Here is a 19,647-nt window from a genome sequence, read left to right as displayed (position 1 = left end):
AAAGGATAGTTACCTCTGTAACAGTACTGGTTTAGTAAAGGATAGTTATCTATGTAGCAGTACTGGTTTAGTAAAGGATAGTTACCTCTGTAACAGTACTGGTTTAGTAAAGGATAGTTACCTCTGTAACAGTACTGGTTTAGTAAAGGATAGTTATCTATGTAACAGAACTGGTTTAGTAAAGGATAGTTATCTATGTAGCAGAACTGGTTTAGTAAAGGATAGTTATCTATGTAGCAGTACTGGTTTAGTAAAGGATAGTTACCTCTGTAACAGTACTGGTTTAGTTATGTCATGTGTCAATTTAACTATCACTATGTTTGTGAGATGGCAAGGTTTGGATTATTACCCTCAATAAATAAGTTATTGAAAAGAGCTCACTTCCTTATGTGACGATTATAATAAGGTAATATTTAGTAAGATTAGTTTGTGAAGCCTAGTCTTTCAACAATTCACTGACATTTCAAAATTGAAAGAATTTATTACCTCAATCTTGGAGGCAGAAGTAACTTTAAATAACTGATACTTACCAACATCAATAAGAAACCAAAGAGGAGGAACCCCGCCCACCATGCTCCCACCCACTCAGAGTTGCTGGTTGGTACGCTGCCGTATAGAATTACAGACTCGGGAATGGAAAGCAGGTAACCTCCAAGCAGGAAGCCACAGACAAGGCCAAAAGCCACCGTACTGTACATGCACCCTAGAAGTAAGTTACATGTTTAATTCTGTACCTCCCAGAACTAGGTCACTTGAAATATCTTTTTTAAAATATATGAATAACAAGCAGCTAATAGAAACCTGATGAAACCAAAACCTATGAAACCTAAACTTAAAAGACTAAAATCATTAAGATAGAATTCATAATGTTTCTTGTTACCTTATTTGTTCCTTAGCCAAGTATGATTAACATATTTTAATCTGTCACTTCCAAACTTGCTGAACTGTTGTATTTCTTTCAAATGATTGTTCAGTGTTTAAGATAGAACTTATTCTATGTTTTACAAGGTTTAACCCCAAACTGACCAATATATAAGGAAGAACTCTCTTTCCTCACGTGGTCATCAATATACGTGGTTCCAAGAGTAAAAATGGGAGTACCCCCACAGCCAATCAGAATCTGTGCCAACATGAAAATCAGAATGTAAAGTATGTTGAAAGAACTTCCCTCAATGCATGATGGGGAATTGAGATCTGGACGTGGTGGTTGTATAGCAAAATGGCTGAAAGAAACAAATGATGATGCATGGTTAGATTACAGAATAAATGGCTTGCTGAAATAGGTCGAAACAAGCAATTAAAGTTGAGTAAGTAACAATGTAATATGTAAACTCTGTCTAGTGTGTGTCAGTATACCTGAGAAATAATTAAACAATAATGTAGCCATGGATGATTTAACTAGCATTGGTACTTTTGTATTGTTAACTTAAAGAATCAGCTCATACTCTAGAACATGTATACATTTTTATGTCTGAATTCCACAGTATTATTAGTTTAATCTTCAGTATACCTGTTGTCAAAGTATCGTTCATGTAAACAGCTCTTGCTAAACAGTCCACAGGGGGTGTTAGTGAGCTGATCCTGTATCTCGATAAATTGGTATTGAATGAATTGTACTGTTTTCTATCAATGAAATAGTTTCACAGGCTAAACTGAGACATGCCACTGAACTATGATAACCTATGATCAATATGGCAGCTTGGTGTCGTGCAGAAACTACTACATCATATTCAATTCAGGCCAAAATCAAATATACTAAAACTCTTCTTGCTAGTCTGAATTTACTAATAATTAATATCCAGTTTTATAGTTTAAACTTTAAAACATTGACTTAGTTTTTCAGTTTTAAATATTTGATGCCTATATACAACAATATAGTTTGAAAATGTTGTATTACTACATGCAACATCACTAGCCTAGGCCAATTAAAATATTGGAGTCTTAGCAGCCAAAGAGATCACACAAAGTTATCGTGAGCTTGTCCAGTGTATATAAACAACAGCTGATTGTGTGACAAATAACAACATGATCTGAAACCAATAGCATTTATTTCTTAGTAAGAGTAAAAGGTCTAATAGCGGCATCACGAGACACTTGATAGGGGCTCTAGTAAGCCCACACAAAACTCATTTTACAGGAACTTTCAAGCATCTATGTAATGGTGCCTGTCAAATGTGACTACATAAACAATAAAAACTAATGTTTTCAAAACGGCTATCTGACCACAGTTCATGTGTTTTTAACACTGCACTGCAAGGGTTGTTGCATATTCCTGGTTCATCTTTAATCTGAAACTAAACAAAGAATATGGCCACATGTGCCACAGTTTCTGTTTGGTTCTGAATCCTTTAAAGTTAAACTGTAATACCAACAGTAGAGTGAGAACCAATTACTCCTTTATTGAAGACATCTAGCGTAAAAAATGGCATAATGAACCTAAATGCCAACAGGGATTTTATTTAGTGTTAAAAGAACACATTTAAAATATCTCAGTATTAATTCTGAGTACCATATATTGTTCTTGAGTACATTTTTCACTGCAAACAAATAGCGAAAAAATATCTTTATATTGTTACACAAACAAAATTATGACTGCACACACAAACACATTTTAACGCAAATTCTTGAAGCCAGCTTTTCTCTACTCTGACAGGAAATAAAAACTTGTCTTGTTGTAGCCTATGTTTTTAATCTTAAGGTTTCAAATTTTTTTATTTTTGTTTAGCTGTAAAGAAGTTCAACATAAGATGATTGACATGGTCTTATGCCTCAAACTTTCTACAAAATTTAAGAAACAATTATGAGCGACATAAAAAGCAAGTTAGGCTAGAGTTAATTAATGAGTTAGTCAGTTAACAATCAGTGAATGATAAGTCAGTTTATTAGTTTAGTGCTGTGAATATTGATTTTCTGTTTCAAAATTAGCAAGTAAATGGAACTTCTGTTTGATATAATTTATTTCTAATCTCACACTTATCAGTGAATCTTCTATTAAACATGAAATTTGAAGTTGAAGAAATAAAATGTTATGTGAACTAGACTTTACTTGTAATAACAAAACTTTTAACAATATTAATAAGTATAGGGCAAATAAATGTTAGTCTGATAAACGATTCAATCGTGTAAACTTGTAGCAACCAGAACCGTATCTACAATAGTGACAGCAAATGGACTTTCACTTGTACATCAACAAGTTCAGTACGTCTGTTAATCTTTATCTAATGATGCTCAAACTTTTAATTACTAAATAATAAAACAATTAATAAATATGATGTACATTATGGTCTTGTTACTCTAGAATTTTAAGTCTAGGTAAATTTTATCAGTCAATGATATCAGTGTAATGTTAAAAATCAATCACTTTCTGATGTCTGAAGACTACAAGTCTTTATATCATTCTCATCTTTCTACTATAACAAACAATGCAACTTACAATAGGCTTATGTCTCCTGAAAGAAATGTTCTAACTCAGTTTTACTATAAGTTTCTATTACATCATTCATTTTAATGTGGACAGTCATGACTCAAGCTGTTCGTATACTTTTCAAACAACATTATGTAATTTCCACTTTATTTATATTAATATGTGTCTGTTCTTAAATACGTACCTATTATTCACCATTAACCACCAGATGGTTTATTAAACACATATCACCAAGAAGTTAGTTTAAACAAACTGAGAAACTCTTCTCCATATCTCCTAGCAGGAATTATTTTTGGCAACACCTCAACAACATCTACAAGGGAGGCATCACTAACTTGTCTGTTTTCATGTAGCTTACAGAACACGTAGAACTTTCCTGCTGCTTTAAGATTTCAAGGGTTGGTAGGCTCCATTATTAAACATGGTAATTCAAGACCCTAGTCACATATTTATGTTCATTTTTTATTTTAATTAACCTGTGTCTTCACCTTCCTGTTTTAATAATAATAAGATAGAAATTCAAAACTTTTTAATCTACATGGAATATCCATATTTTAATTTTTAATTTTCAGGAATGAGTGTGAATCAATTTATTAAATACAAATATTAAAAAAACATTTTGCAAATTTTAAAAATGTTCTTTTTTGCTAAAGACTGAATGATGTGAATAAAATAACTTTACAACCTGATGAACTGTAAAATATGCAGTGCCTTGCTGTTGAAAGAAACCCACCTCTTAACACAATCACCTAACTCTAGATTCACCAAACACTTATGCAGTGCCTGCTGTTGGAAGAAACCTACTTCTTAACACAATCGCCTAACACTAGATTCACCAAACATTTATGCAGTGCCTTGCTGTTGGAAGAAACCTACTTCTTAACACAATCACCTAACACTAGATTCACCAAACATTTATGCAGTGTCTTGCTGTTGGAAGAAACCTACTTCTTAACACAATCACCTAACTCTAGATTCACCAAACAATCAAGAAGCCACAAACATAACTATCAAGTGGATTCAGAACTGAAATCGGTGAGAATTTCCAACTGATGACTGAGGGCAAACTGGTTATAGAAGCTTTTTGTTGTTTGTCTGTTAATCATAATCAAGACTGTTTATTATTAGTTATAATTATTGTTGTAGAATGTAGGCAGTAAGTTATTATATAATTGATATAGAGAAGAACGACACAATAAACATGAAATAAATCTAAAAGACACACACACAAAAATAGTTAATTTAAGTTTTTTAAATCTATTTTCATATTTCCATTTTTAATATATTACACACTTTTGCATTTTGCTGACCATTCTATATTAAAGGCTAATTTTGAATCAACTAACAACCAAGTAACATTTTAAATTTTTATTACACTTTCAGTGTTTGAGTTTTTTTTTTGAGAAACTACTAGTCATCAAGCTTTAAATATAACTAAGTCTTTGTGTACGTACTAAAAATAAACACAGAACATTATTCTAAATGGTTAGCTTAGTTGTTGTTAAGATCACATCTACACAATGGGCTCTGCTCACCATGGGTATCAAAATCCTAAATCCACTTGGGGGAGGTGGTCTAAATATTAAATGACCTAGAAATTGATTGAGAAATAAAAACTAGCCAAACATGTATATCTATAAAAATCAAATATTCCAAGTGCCCATATTTACTAATGTTTGAATGTAAAGCTTTTATTTTTTATAAACTATATTTTTAAGAAACAAAACACAACCGATGCTTATCACTCTAATGTTCAACTGAAGAATGAAAAACAGTTTTTTACACACCTTGTTCCCAGATGATGTGGCTGGATTGGTGGAGACACTTGACAAGTGTTCTCATCTGAAATATTGGATGAATTCTTCCCAAACTTGCTACGAGAAAATGAACCTGATTGGTCAAGAAAATATGGTAAAGAGAAGACCATTGATCCAACACTCATAACCAAGATTCCTAGAAAAAGAGAGAATATTGGTTGTAAATTTCAAGAACTTATGAGTGAAGACAGAGACGAATCTGCTATAATATGTCAATCACACTACGTCTCCCTAATACCAGGTCTCATCAGGCTGGCTTTGTAGTGTTCTAGGTATTATTTTAGTTTAGTCATTTATAAGTCCGATTTTTAAGGTAAGGATTAATGACAAATGATGTTAATTAATCTGTTGGCCAGGAACAGTATATAGTTAATTTAATCAACTACAAAACCCACTTTTCCCAACCTAACGATCTATTGTATATATATATAATATTACCTACAATTTATTTATTGTACGTGCCAACAAGTAAGTGATCCTGTAAACAAAGTTCTAATATAACAATGTAAAATTATACAATTTGTACAAAAGGTGTCATTTTAAAGTGAAAATGTCTGTGGTTATAACTCCCAAAAGCATTGGGGATATTCCGTCTATCAGACGTAATCAAAACAACAGATGTAGGTTATATTATAATTTCATCAGAGCTATACAGTGCTGTGTGCTTGTGATGTAATTCAGTTTATCTGAAAAAATTATATACACATACCTACTCATACATTTATATATACACATACCTACTCATACATTTATATATACACACGTACCTACTCATACATTTATATATACACACATACCTACTCATACATTTATATATACACATACCTACTCATACATTTATATATACACACGTACCTACTCGTATGTTTATATGTTTATATATATATACACACGTAACTACTCACACATTTATATATACACACACATACCTACTCATATGTTTATATATAAACACACTTTGTCCTGTGACAATAATGTTACTTTTACATGAGAGCTAAATAATAATTATTTTATAAACAGTTAGCCTAACATGGCCTGATGGTTAGGGCACTCAACTCTCGCAATCTGCAGAATACAAAATCCTGGAACATGCTTGCTCTTTTATCCATGAGGGCCATATAAGGATTTGTTGGTAAAGAGTAGCCCAAGAGTTGGTAATGGGTGGCGTTGACTGGCTGTCTTCCCCACTAGTCTATCAGTTGAAAATTAAAGATGGTGCTAATGTAGCTTTGAGCAAAATTCAATGAAACAAATAAATAAAGTAACAGCCATATGTGTTCCTAACACTTGTTATCTGTTTCTAAGTTTTTCTAGAGCCAAATATAAGTAACTCTGGTAAATAACTTACCCTTTCCTATCCAGACAGGAATATGCCGGTGACCACCAAAATAGCTGACAAAGATAATGGCCAACAAGTTACCAACTTCAAAGGTACTTGCTATAGCTCCCGAGATCCTGCTGGGGATATCAAATCTCTTCTCTATTGTGGTGATTACACTTGTAGAAGGAGAAATATAGAAACAGCCTAAATTACTATCCTGGTTGAAACTGTATGGAATATTCAATACTTTCTGTTACTGGTTTCAAACACTTCACAGACAAGACCATATCCATGTTAGAAGAAAAAACAGATTTGGACGTTTTGAAGAATATTATAGAATTATCGATTCAGTTTTTACAATGTTTTTAAATAATTTTTACAGTTACGACAGATGTCTAAAAATTACTTGCTTCTAGATAAAGAAGCTATTATAGCTTTTCTAAGTCCAAATTTTATGTGTGTGTGTGTGTAAGTTTTACAAGTTGTGTACAAAACTGTATAGGAATAACTTTTTCAAGGGCTAGTTTCCTTCTGCTCATACATGCATTACATAGCATGAAAGTATATTGTCACATTATGAATACAGGTTTCAGTAATAAACTATTTAATCATCCAATACACATCTGGTTGTAAGAAGACCATAAAACAGAGATCAAAGGACAGAAGTTTACCTGTTGAAGTAGCCCGAGGAAAGTGCTTGTTGCAGAGTGACCAAAATACAAGCAAGGAGGACAAACATATTTATTCTGGCAAATCGCTGAAGACATAATGGACGGAAATTCAATATGCCACAGTCCCTTTCACCCAGTTCTTCTTTTTCTGCAAAACAGAATTTTCACTACAACTAACCCAGAATTAGCAGTAAAGAGGTACAATTATTAATTTACAAACCTTTTATTAGTAAAACCATAAAAACTTTGCAAAATTAAAGATTCTTCTTTGTAATATTTACCTAAAAGCTCGCTAAGAAGCCTAACTTGCTAGATGACGTTTTACAAATAACTGTCTTGATTCATTTTTAATAAAGATACAATTATTTCTGGCTTGACAAACATGCATTTATTGACTGTTATTTATAACTTATTGCATATTTCTGTGTAGCCATTTCAGGTCTGTACAATATTCTAAGACTCCTTTTAATCCAAGTAATTCAGGGTCGTTTGATCAATTGTTAATTTTTGTTACAGAATTGCTTTCTAACAAAACTTTCTCACACTAGAACTAACTAATAAAACTTTCTATCCTGTCATTTTTTAAACTAAACACATTTCATAAAATCAAACATCCCAAATGATATTGAATGTTTGTCCAGCTGTATCCCATAAAATTAAAAAAGTCAATTACTGACCTCTGAGCTCCTTCTGTAAATGCAGACGTTCTGCCTTGTCAGTTACTTTCACAAATTCGTATACACTGTTGCAAGTCATGTGAGATAGTTCACTCGTTGATGTCTCTGTAGCACGCACGTTGGTTTCACCGTGGTGGCTGTACAAACCCATGCTAGTGTATAAGGACAGGTCTCGTGAAGTATTGCTACCGGCACTTTTGGTCCGTTTATGGCCCCTCCAATATTGCAGGGCTTCCTCTTTTGACAAGATCCCCCCTGATCCCCCACCTCTTAAATCAAAACAGCTAGATGCCATTGTTACACACGTACACTGTAATTAGTGTTACAGGATCTTTAATCAAAGTGGAGCAGCCGCTTAACACAAAAACTGTTCATCAGTCGTCCTCTCGGGTCGAGCACATTTCCTATGACAAGTGTAATGAACACACTGATTTATAACATAAAACATAACATGAAACTTATGATAAAAAACTGTACCTACACTGTACAGTACATATGTGTATAACACATCATTAATGCTGAATAGATTTACCAGTACACAATCAATGTCCATTTCTATAAAGAATAGTTACTGACTAAAACTGTCAGATCTTGGTGTATATATATCCCTACACGTCACCGATATAAGTTAATGTAATTCCACAGTATATGGTTTAATGATAAATCCAACCACCAACATTTACTGGATCAGCATAGTATCTGTTTATTTACAAAGTATCTTGGAATACTACAAATTACTTTTAAACTGTAAATAAAAGATTTTCTCTGATATCTCTTGGTGTACTATGCAGCGTGTGTACTAAACTTATCGTCATCAAGTTTAGTTTTTAATGGAAAAGACATAAAGGAAATACTAGAAAAACAAAACTAGTTACTCTGTATGCAGCCACAAAAGTTACTAAAGTTTGTATTGTAAGAATCTGATGAAATGGCACAATTAGTAAACATAGTCATAATGTACTTAACGTGTGTAGTGTTAACCAGTCATATACAGAATACCAAACAGATCACACAAGTATTTGGTTTATATTGAAACTTTGTAATTTAGGCATAGGATCTTCTATTTGGAATATAAAGATGTCAAACATTTATGGAACCAGGACATGACATTGTACATATCTAACTCTGCATATTGCATCTGTATATCAGACCTCTTCACTGATAGAAACGTTGTATTATTTACATTACAAATATATATATATATATATACATACATACATACACACACACACAGGTACGTTTCTCTGTATAGTAAGGTTCTAACAAGATGGAATTCCTTGTTTATGTAAACATAATACAGTTAATGTTGTGTACATAATATGAAATGAATCAAGAACTATTGTAACCAACTCCTCAAGGTGAAGTTAACATAATACAGTTAACGTTGTGTACATAATATGAAAGGAATCAAGAACTATTGTAACAAACTCCTCAAGGTGAAGTTAAGTTAACATAATACAGTTAATGTTGTGTACATAATATGAAATGAATCAAGAACTATTGTAACAAACTCCTCAAGGTGAAGTTAACATAATACAGTTAACGTTGTGTACATAATATGAAATGAATCAAGAACTATTGTAACAAACTCCTCAACACAGGTAAACACCTCACTCAACCAGATTCCTTTACACACTTACTTGATGTACACCAATACAGGTAAACATCTCACTCAACCAGACACTGTACACACTTACCTGATGTATATCAACACAGGTAAACATCTCACTCAACCAGATACTGTACACACTTACTTGATGTACACCAACACAGGTAAACATCTCACTCAACCAGACACTGTACACACTTACCTGATGTATATCAACACAGGTAAACACCTCACTCAACCAGATACTGTACACACTTACTTGATGTACACCAACACAGGTAAACACCTCACTCAACCAGATACTGTACACACTTACTTGATGTACACCAACACAGGTAAACACCTCACTCAACCAGATACTGTACACACTTACTTAATGTACACCAACACAGGTAAACACCTCACTCAACCAGATACTGTACACACTTGATGTACACCAACACAGGTAAACACCTCACTCAACCAGATACTGTACACACTTGATGTACACCAACACAGGTAAACACCTCACTCAACCAGATTCCTTTACACACTTACTTGATGTACACCAACACAGGTAAACATCTCACTCAACCAGATACTGTACACATTTACTTGATGTACACCAACACAGGTAAACATCTCACTCAACCAGATTCCTTTACACACTTACTTGATGTACACCAACACAGTTAAACACCTCACTCAACCAGATTCCTTTACACACTTACTTGATGTACACCAACACAGGTAAACATCTCACTCAACCAGACACTGTACACACTTGATGAACACCAACACAGGTAAACACCTCACTCAACCAGATACTGTACACACTTGATGAACACCAACACAGGTAAACACCTCACTCAACCAGATACTGTACACACTTACTTGATGTACATTAACACAGGTAAACACCTCACTCAACCAGATTCCTTTACACACTTACTTGATGTACACCAACACAGGTAAACACCTCACTCAACCAAATTCCTTTACACACTTAGTTAATGTATACTGAAGCCTCAGTATAGAAGTCAAAATATCATCTGCTATTCTTTCAAAAAGTAGTTGCAGTTCATTTAAGTTCCTAAACCTACTATGTCTACTTCCTAACATCCCATAGAAACAACTAAAATGTATAACCAGTCAACTTGTGTAGATCTGTAAATTTTAGTTCAATTTCAAATAGTTGAAAAATTGAATTGTAGAAGATCTCTTTCTAAACTGACAATTTACCTTTTTAAAAAATATTTTCTGTATGTTCTATTTTTAAAGTCAATTTTGGTATTGTTTTAAAAAAAGGAGAGGATCTGGCAAATACTCCCATCAAAATTTCTCATGCTACAGCGTAGATGCCAAATATAGTACTTAACAGAGTCTCGTTACAGATGAAGGTTACTACTTAATATGCATTCTTAGTATTAATAGCATTAGGAAGAGCTGTGGGGCCAAAGTATTAATCTAGTAGCTGACGAAGCACAATGATGATGATGATCCTCGGTTTTGGAAGTTTTAATATATATCTTCTTCTTTACTACACACTTGTAAATACAACACACAACTAGAGAAGTTACTTTGTTGATCTGTAATAGTTCTATAAAAATTATACTAAAGCTACATCATTAGAGCTGATTGTTGAGTACATGTAAATAATAATATACTAAAGCTATATCATTAGAGTTTATTGTTGAGTACATGTAAATAATATTGTTTGTTCACGGAACAATCTCATCAGCTGAACAAGTTCTGTACCACAATGACCTTATGGTGAGATAAGATAAAGCTGAAACATGTAAACTCTGTAACTATTTATCAAATTAAATAAGATGTATATGATGATATTAAAAAATCATGGCAGGGATTTAGTTTTAAAAGAAAAATCTTACACTTTCCTAAACTGGAGTGTTCATTGATATTATTATCCCCCCTTGCCAGGCTAGCGTAAATGTAGAGTTTGGATAAGGTCGTGGGTTAAAAGTGATTTTAGAGAAAGTTGGTATTTACTGGCAGAGACACTTGGCAGATGTCTGGTGGATCGTGAGGCAGAAAGAAGACCAAGGCCAGTGACGATGGTGATGACGACAACGTTGATGAGAAGAAGCAAGACGACAGCGTTTGACAAAGTATATCTTAATGAATGCCCTGTTAACAGGCTCGCCTAGTGCCGAATTTCTACCTGTCCTGTGCTCAGAGCTGGATAAAATCATGATACTTAAGTATACTTTTGATTAAAACAGAAAAGCTACAGACACTTTTTAAGTGCACGTTTCCATGTGAACATAGAAGTAATAGTGCCTTCCACGTTCATGTAAATACTTTAAATTTTGCTACAATTTACACTATCTTGGTGGATTTTGTCCATTACACAAAAACACAACTGTGCATACATACGCACACATTTCACAAACTGATATTCTGGTGTGATAACAATTGTAATTTTACTATATATCCAATAAACTAGTCAAGTCGGTACAGTTTATTTGCTGAATAAAAAATATATAACAAACAACATTTTCTCTAAAACTCAAAATGTATTTTTAAAATAGAAAGTATGCTGTAAGGTATAAAAACATGACAGCTCTCTCTCTCTGACTGACCTCAAACACTCTTCATAATGAGTATGCCAAGACATTTAACAGAAACCAAGTTCATGACTAATCTCCTGGCATCTTCCATGTATAAAGTTAAGTTTTCTCTTCAATGAACCACTCTCCTTCAATGAACAACTCTCCTTCAATAAGCCACTCTCCTTCAATGAACCACTCTCCTTCAATGAACTACTCTCCTTCAATGAACAACTCTCCTTCAATAAGCCACTCTCCTTCATTAAACCACTCTCCTTCAATGAACCACTATCCTTCAATATACCACTATTCTTCAATAAACCACTCTCCTTCAATAAACCACTCTCCTTCAATGAAATACTCTCCTTCAATAAACCACTTTCCTTCAATGAACAACTCTCCTTCAATAAACAACTCTCCTTCAATAAACAACTCTCCTTCAATGAACAACTCTCCTTCAATAAACTACTCTCCTTCAATAAATTACTCTCCTTCAATGAACAACTATCCTTCAATAAACAACTTTCCTTCAATAAACTACTCTCCTTCAATAGACTACTCTCCTTCAATACCCATTAAGATACCAGACTGACAAACATATAAAACATTACTACACCCTGTGAAAGTTTAAAGCTATTTCTGGCAAAGAATATGCAAATTCCACAGTGCAACATTCTACTTGTACAGACCCCACACTAGGACAGACAGTTAGAGTTAGTATTAATAGCATTAAAATAACTTCATTAAACAATACTGTAGCCATCCCGCTGTTAAATGTTGCAAACTTGATGGCTAAAAGTTTGTAAATGTTAATATAACAGTTTCATTCTCACAAAGTTCTTTCAAGAGTGGGTGTGGGTTAATTATTCTGGTCATTTCTTTTTTCTTTCTCATTGTGCTGAAATATAGAGGTAAATTATTGTCTAAGATCTCCTGGGCTGCAATGTTTGTTATTAAAAAGATGTAGGAAACCCCAGAAAAGTACCATGCCTCTCATTAATGACTATAAAGTAACCCATAGTGTAACGCCTTCTGCATTAATTATACAGTATTTGTTAAAAGAAGAAGAACAATCAAACTTTCTATATATTCCTAAATATTCAGTCCTATTTGCTGGTGGTTTTAACTACAGTAAAAAGTCAAAACACATTTTGATGATGATAAAAGTACTTATTATTTATTTTAATAAATACATTTTTTTTACCCCATGAGTTACAAGTTGATGTATTGCTACTAAAGAAAATAATCAAGATAAAAGTACATTTTATAAGTTAATAAACACTGCTAATCAAAATAAAAATACATTGTAGAAGTTAATTAGCACTGCTAATCAAGATAAAAGTACATTTTATAAGTTAATACATGCTGCTAATCAAGATAAAAGTACATTGTAGAAGTTAATTAACACTGCTAATCAAGATAAAAGTACATTTTATAAGTTAATAAACACTGCTAATCAACATAAAAGTACATTGTAGAAGTTAATTAACATTGTTAATCAAGATAAAAGTACATTGTAGAATTAATAATAATTAATTTTAATTAATAAAATTACTGCTAATCAAGGTAAAAGTATATTTTATAAGTTAATAAACACTGCTAATCAAGATAAAAGTACATTTTATAAGTTAATAAACACTGCTAATCAAGATAAAAGTACATTTTATAAGTTAATAAACACTGCTAATCAAGATAAAAGTACATTGTAGAAGTTAATTAACACTGCTAATCAATATAAAAGTACATTGTGGAAGTTAATTAACACTGCTAATCAAGATAAAAGTACATTTTATAAGTTAATAAACACTGCTAATCAACATAAAAGTACACTGAAGAAGTTAATAAACACTGCTGTTCCTTACATAATAAACATATAATACTTCTGTTCCTTACACAACACTCTAAATACTGCTGTTCTTTACATAACAAACTACTCATACTGCTGTTCCTAACACAACAAAGTCTGAATACTGCTGTTCCTTACATACCATATTACTCATACTGCTGTTCCTTACATAACAAACTATCCATACTGCTGTTCCTTACACAATAAAGTCTTAATACTGCTGTTCCTTGCATAACATATTACTCATACTGCTGTTCCTTATATAACAAACTATTCATACTGCTGTTCCTTACATAATAAACATATAATACTTCTGTTCCTTACACAACAGTCTTAATACTGCTGTTCTTTACATAACAAACTACTCATACTGCTGTTCCTAACACAACAAAGTCTGAATATTGCTGTTCCTTGCATAACATATTACTCATACTGCTGTTCCTTGCATACCATACTACTCATACTGCTGTTCCTTACATAACAAACTATTCATACTGCTGTTCCTTACATAATAAAGTCTTAATACTGCTATTCCTTATATAACATACTACTCATACTGCTGTTCCTTACATAAGAAACATATCATACTTCTGTTCCTTACATAACAAACTACTCATACTGCTGTTCTTTACATAACAAACTATTCATAGTGTTGTTCCTTACATAAAAACCTATTCATACTGCTGTTCCTTACATAAAAACCTATTCATACTGCTGTTCCTTACATAAGAAACATATAATACTTCTGTTCCTTACATAATAAATTATTCATACTGCTGTTCCTTACACAACAAACTATTCATACTGCTGTTCCTTACATAAGAAACATATAATACTTCTGTTCCTTACATAACAAATTATTCATACTGCTGTTCCTTACACAACAGTCTTAATACTGCTGTTCCTTGCATAACAAACTACTCATACTGCTGTTCCTTGCATAACAAATTATTCATACTGCTGTTCCTTACACAACAAAGTCTAAATATTGCTGTTCCTTACATAACAAACTATTCATACTGTTGTTCCTTACATAACAAACTACTCATACTGCTGTTCCTTACATAACAAACTATTCATACTGCTGTTCCTTACACAACAAAGTCTAAATATTGCTGTTCCTTGCATAACATATTACTCATACTGCTGTTCCTTACATAACGAACTATTCATAGTGCTGTTCCTTACATAAACTACTCATACTGATGTTCCTTACATAACAAACTATTCATACTGCTGTTCCTTACACAATAAAGTCTTAATACTGCTGTTCCTTGCATAACAAACTACTCATACTGCTGTTCCTTACATAACAAATTATTCATACTGCTGTTCTTTACACAACAAAGTCTAAATACTGCTGTTCCTTGCATAACATATTACTCATACTGCTGTTCCTTACATAACAAACTATTCATACTGCTGTTCCTTACATAACAGTCTAAATACTGCTGTTCCTTGCATAACATATTACTCATACTGCTGTTCCTTACATAACAAACTATTCATAGTGCTGTTCCTTACATAACAAACCAAACTATTCATACTGCTGTTCCTTACATAACAAACTACTCATACTGCTGTTCCTTACATAACAAACTATTCATACTGCTGTTCCTTACACAACAAAGTCTTAATACTGCTGTTCCTTGCATAACATATTACTCATACTGCTGTTCCTTACATAACAAACTATTCATACTGCTGTTCCTTACATAACAAAGTCTAAATACTGCTGTTCCTTGCATAACATATTACTCATACTGCTGTTCCTTACATAACAAACTATTCATAGTGCTGTTCCTTACATAACAAACTACTCATACTGCTGTTCCTTACATAACAAACTACTCATACTGCTGTTCCTTACATAACTATTCATACTGCTGTTCCTTACATAACAAACTATTCATACTGCTGTTCCTTACATAACAAACTATTCATACTGCTGTTCCTTACATAACAAACTACTCATACTGCTGTTCCTTACATAACAAATTATTCATACTGCTGTTCCTTACACAACAAAGTCTAAATACTGCTGTTCCTTACACAACAGTCTAAATACTGCTGTTCCTTACACAACAAAGTCTAAATACTGCTGTTCCTTGCATAACATATTACTCATACTGCTGTTCCTTGCATAACATATTACTCATACTGCTGTTCCTTACATAACGAACTATTCATAGTGCTGTTCCTTACATAATAAACATATAATACTTCTGTTCCTTACATAACAAACTATTCATACTGCTGTTCCTTACATAACAAATTATTCATACTGCTGTTCTTTACACAACAAAGACTAAATACTGCTGTTCCTTGCATAACATATTACTCATACTGCTGTTCCTTACATAACAAACTATTCATACTGCTGTTCCTTACATAACAAACTACTCATACTGCTGTTCCTTACATAACAAATTATTCATACTGCTATTCCTTACATAATAAACATATAATACTTCTGTTCCTTACATAATAAACATATAATACTTCTGTTCCTTACATAACAAACTACTCATACTGCTGTTTTTTATATAAACTATTCATACTGCTGTTGCTTACACAACAAAGTCTTAATACTGCTGTTCCTTGCATAACATATTACTCATACTGCTGTTCCTTACATAACAAACTATTCATACTGCTGTTCCTTACATAATAAACATATAATACTTCTGTTCCTTACACAACAGTCTTAATACCGCTGTTCCTTGCATAACATACTACTCATACTGCTGTTCCTTACATAACAGTCTTAATACTGCTGTTCCTTACATAACATACTACTCATATTGCTGTTCATTACATAATAAACTACTCATAATGCTGTTATATACATAATAAGCTATTCATACTGTTGTTCCTTGCATAAACTATTGATACAGTTGTTCCTTACATAATACACAATTCATATTGCTGTTCCTTATATAATGCATTCTTCATACTGCTGTTTCTTATATAACTAACTTTTCGTACTGCTGTTTCTTGCACAATAAGCTTCTAATACTACGGTTTCATATGTCATGAACTGCTTATACTGCCATTCCTTATATAGTAAACTTAGTATTTTCCTGTTTTTTTAGTGTTTCGGAGACGACTGTAACTTTCTTTTTATTCAAGCTTCAGAATAATTAAATCATTTGAGTGTGTTTTCCAAAAGAAGGTGTACTGTCTCGATAAACTTCAAATAATCTGTCAATCATCGAGTCATTTGTTTGGGTAGGCTATTCTGTCACGTGTGTGTGTGTGTGTGTGTGTGGAGAGGGAGTTCGAGCTCCCAAATAAATAAACTCTCTTCAGTAACACACACACACACTCTTTGTCTTTCTTCACACATGTTGCATAATATTTTGGAGTTGGTTAGAATAATAACCCAGCGGGGGCCAGTTTGTACGCACCACCTATTCTTTCAACAGCTGTGCGTAATCATGACTTCTGTCTAACTTGTAACACAGCATTTTGTACACCTTATACAGAACTGTCTCCGAGTGTGCACGTCTCACTTTTTCAAGTAACGTACTATCCAGTTCATTCTTCAACACAATGTGTTGTGATTCCTGATTCCGACACTCAATAAAGTGAACTACAACTGCTCTAACAGTAACTTTAGTTTCTATACCTTACATTTATACTCATAATTTCACTATATACACAATAGAATATTTAGTATTGTATGTATATTTATCTATAACGACTTATATGTACAAACTACAGTTTCCACTCAAACAAAAATTAAAGCTAAACACGATTTTTGTTTTTTGTGTGTATGTGTCAGTAGTAATTAGTATATGAATGGCCAATGTTCCTTAAAGTTTAATGTCGAGATACACATATATATATATTGTACAGGAACGTCGAGAGCCAGCACGGGCCCCCTTTCTCTCTCTCTTTTAAAATTTTAAAGAACTTATTAAAAAGAAGATCCTAAATTAGGACAGCAACGAACTCATAAACCAGACAAAATCATAGCAACAGCCGTTTTTACCTCACAGTATAAGCGTAAAAACGTTAATAAAGTAACAACAAATATTTATTAAATCTATAAAGCAACAAATACATATTAATTATTACTCAAATTATTATTTCAGTCGTTCTTAATGTATCAAGCGTCTATATTGCAAAGAAAAGCCAAAAACTATGGTTTTTATCATTAAATGAAGATACAGCCTAAAGATGCTTTACGGCATAACCAGGTTTCATTCGCCCGGGCCCCTAGGCAGTTCCCCCTCCTCACCCCTCTAACGGCGGGCCTGATATTGTACTTTCATTTCAACCAGCATCAAAAGCAATTTACTATAGGAAGAATTTAAATACTTATAGAACATTCTACTGTTATAACTTGAAACGCATTCGAGTATTCAAATGCATTTCTATCGCACGCAAAAAATACTGGTATTAGGCTAAAATATCGTAATAAAAATTATGATCTCAAGAGGTCAACAGTTGAGTTATTAGTATTAGTAATACCAGTGCTACTCTTAAACTTTTATGTTTCTAATCTGCTTTGTAAAATGACACCAGCCTTGTAGTACTATTTAAAATTAGAGACTCTTGCAAATAAAATAACAAATTAACACTCACCAGTTTGTTACCTAAAGTAGTTAATTTTTGAAATTCTCTCAAACAACTACCTTCAATCATTGAACTTATTTTCTCGGCGAACAGTAGCGTCTCTTGCGAAACAACCAGTACATAACACATGTTAGTTGATCATCACGCTAAACGAAACGCTCTAAAGATTCTAGAAAGCGACATCTACTGTTAGACAATATCACTAATCTATCTTCACCTCAATTTTTTCCCCTTTTTCATTATATGTATGCTATATCTGAAACGTCACTGTGTTAAAAAAATATTACCTTAATTCTGATGAATTAAAACATAAATAGAAATTGATTAAAATATTCCACTTACCAACTTAATCCACTTTATAACGTAACAGTTGTTGTCAAGTGGTTAGCTAATATAAGTTGTATCTCAACCACTGTTGTAACTGCCACATTTCAACAGGGCTAAATAGTCCTGAAAGTAGGGGAAAGGCCTCGTCGGCACTGGATATAGTAGATATAGTGTGGTTGATATTATTATACACTCTTCTTTACTCGAAAGTTTTTATTAATAATGTCTGATAATTTTAATTTTTTCTTCTCTATATCGCAAAGACAATGATTCTCGTTCCTGTTTAACTTTGATCAAAAGGGAAAAGACTGTTCTACTCTTGTGTTGACAGTTTTCTGAAACTTCGCAGATTAAGACAGTGACAATAACTACAACAAATAACCGGATCGTTGTTTTTTACCAATAAAGGATAGACTTAATTCATTTTGATGCTCCTGCTGTTATAGCACAACACTATGTACAAAACCTTGACTTGACCTAGCTTCAGTGGTGGGATTCAGCCGGTTCGCACCGGTTCCTGCGAACCTGTTCTTAGAATTTAATGACCTCCACGAACCGGTTGTTAACAATCGTATGTATAGGCCTAACAATAACGTTACAACTTACAAGTACGCGTATTTACAACGCAACTTTACTAGCAGGCTAGGCGGACTAGGTCTACTAGATCTGTGATGAATCATTTGCCAGCAGGTAAGTGTTTTTTTTTTTTTTATACAGATTCTTAAGATCTTATCTAAATTATTATTATTAGATCTAACTTAGTTATATCATCTACTATAGGCCAAGCGTCCTAGGCCTACGTGTGAGTGCAAATCTGTGCAG

General features: G+C 33.0%; 1 protein-coding gene across 1 annotated transcript; it reads right to left on the bottom strand.

Moving 5' to 3' along the window:
- Positions 1–486: 486 nt before the first annotated feature.
- Positions 487–18,648, bottom strand: LOC106475309 (solute carrier organic anion transporter family member 4A1-like; the record flags this gene model as incomplete). The annotated part of the gene is made up of 7 exons (XM_013936000.2): positions 18,508–18,648; positions 7,911–8,314; positions 7,234–7,381; positions 6,590–6,738; positions 5,212–5,377; positions 1,027–1,223; positions 487–703 (listed from the first exon to the last, which is right to left on the bottom strand). Coding segments are annotated over exons 2-7 (1,172 nt in total), but the record flags the coding sequence as incomplete, so codon positions are not given.
- Between the last annotated feature and the right edge of the window lie 999 nt (positions 18,649–19,647).

This window comes from Limulus polyphemus, unplaced genomic scaffold (genome assembly GCF_000517525.1).
Source record: "Limulus polyphemus unplaced genomic scaffold, Limulus_polyphemus-2.1.2 Scaffold8386, whole genome shotgun sequence".
NCBI classification, from domain to species: domain Eukaryota; kingdom Metazoa; phylum Arthropoda; class Merostomata; order Xiphosura; family Limulidae; genus Limulus; species Limulus polyphemus.
Note: the sequence above shows the minus strand (reverse complement) of the source record. Positions and strands in the feature narration are given on the sequence as shown.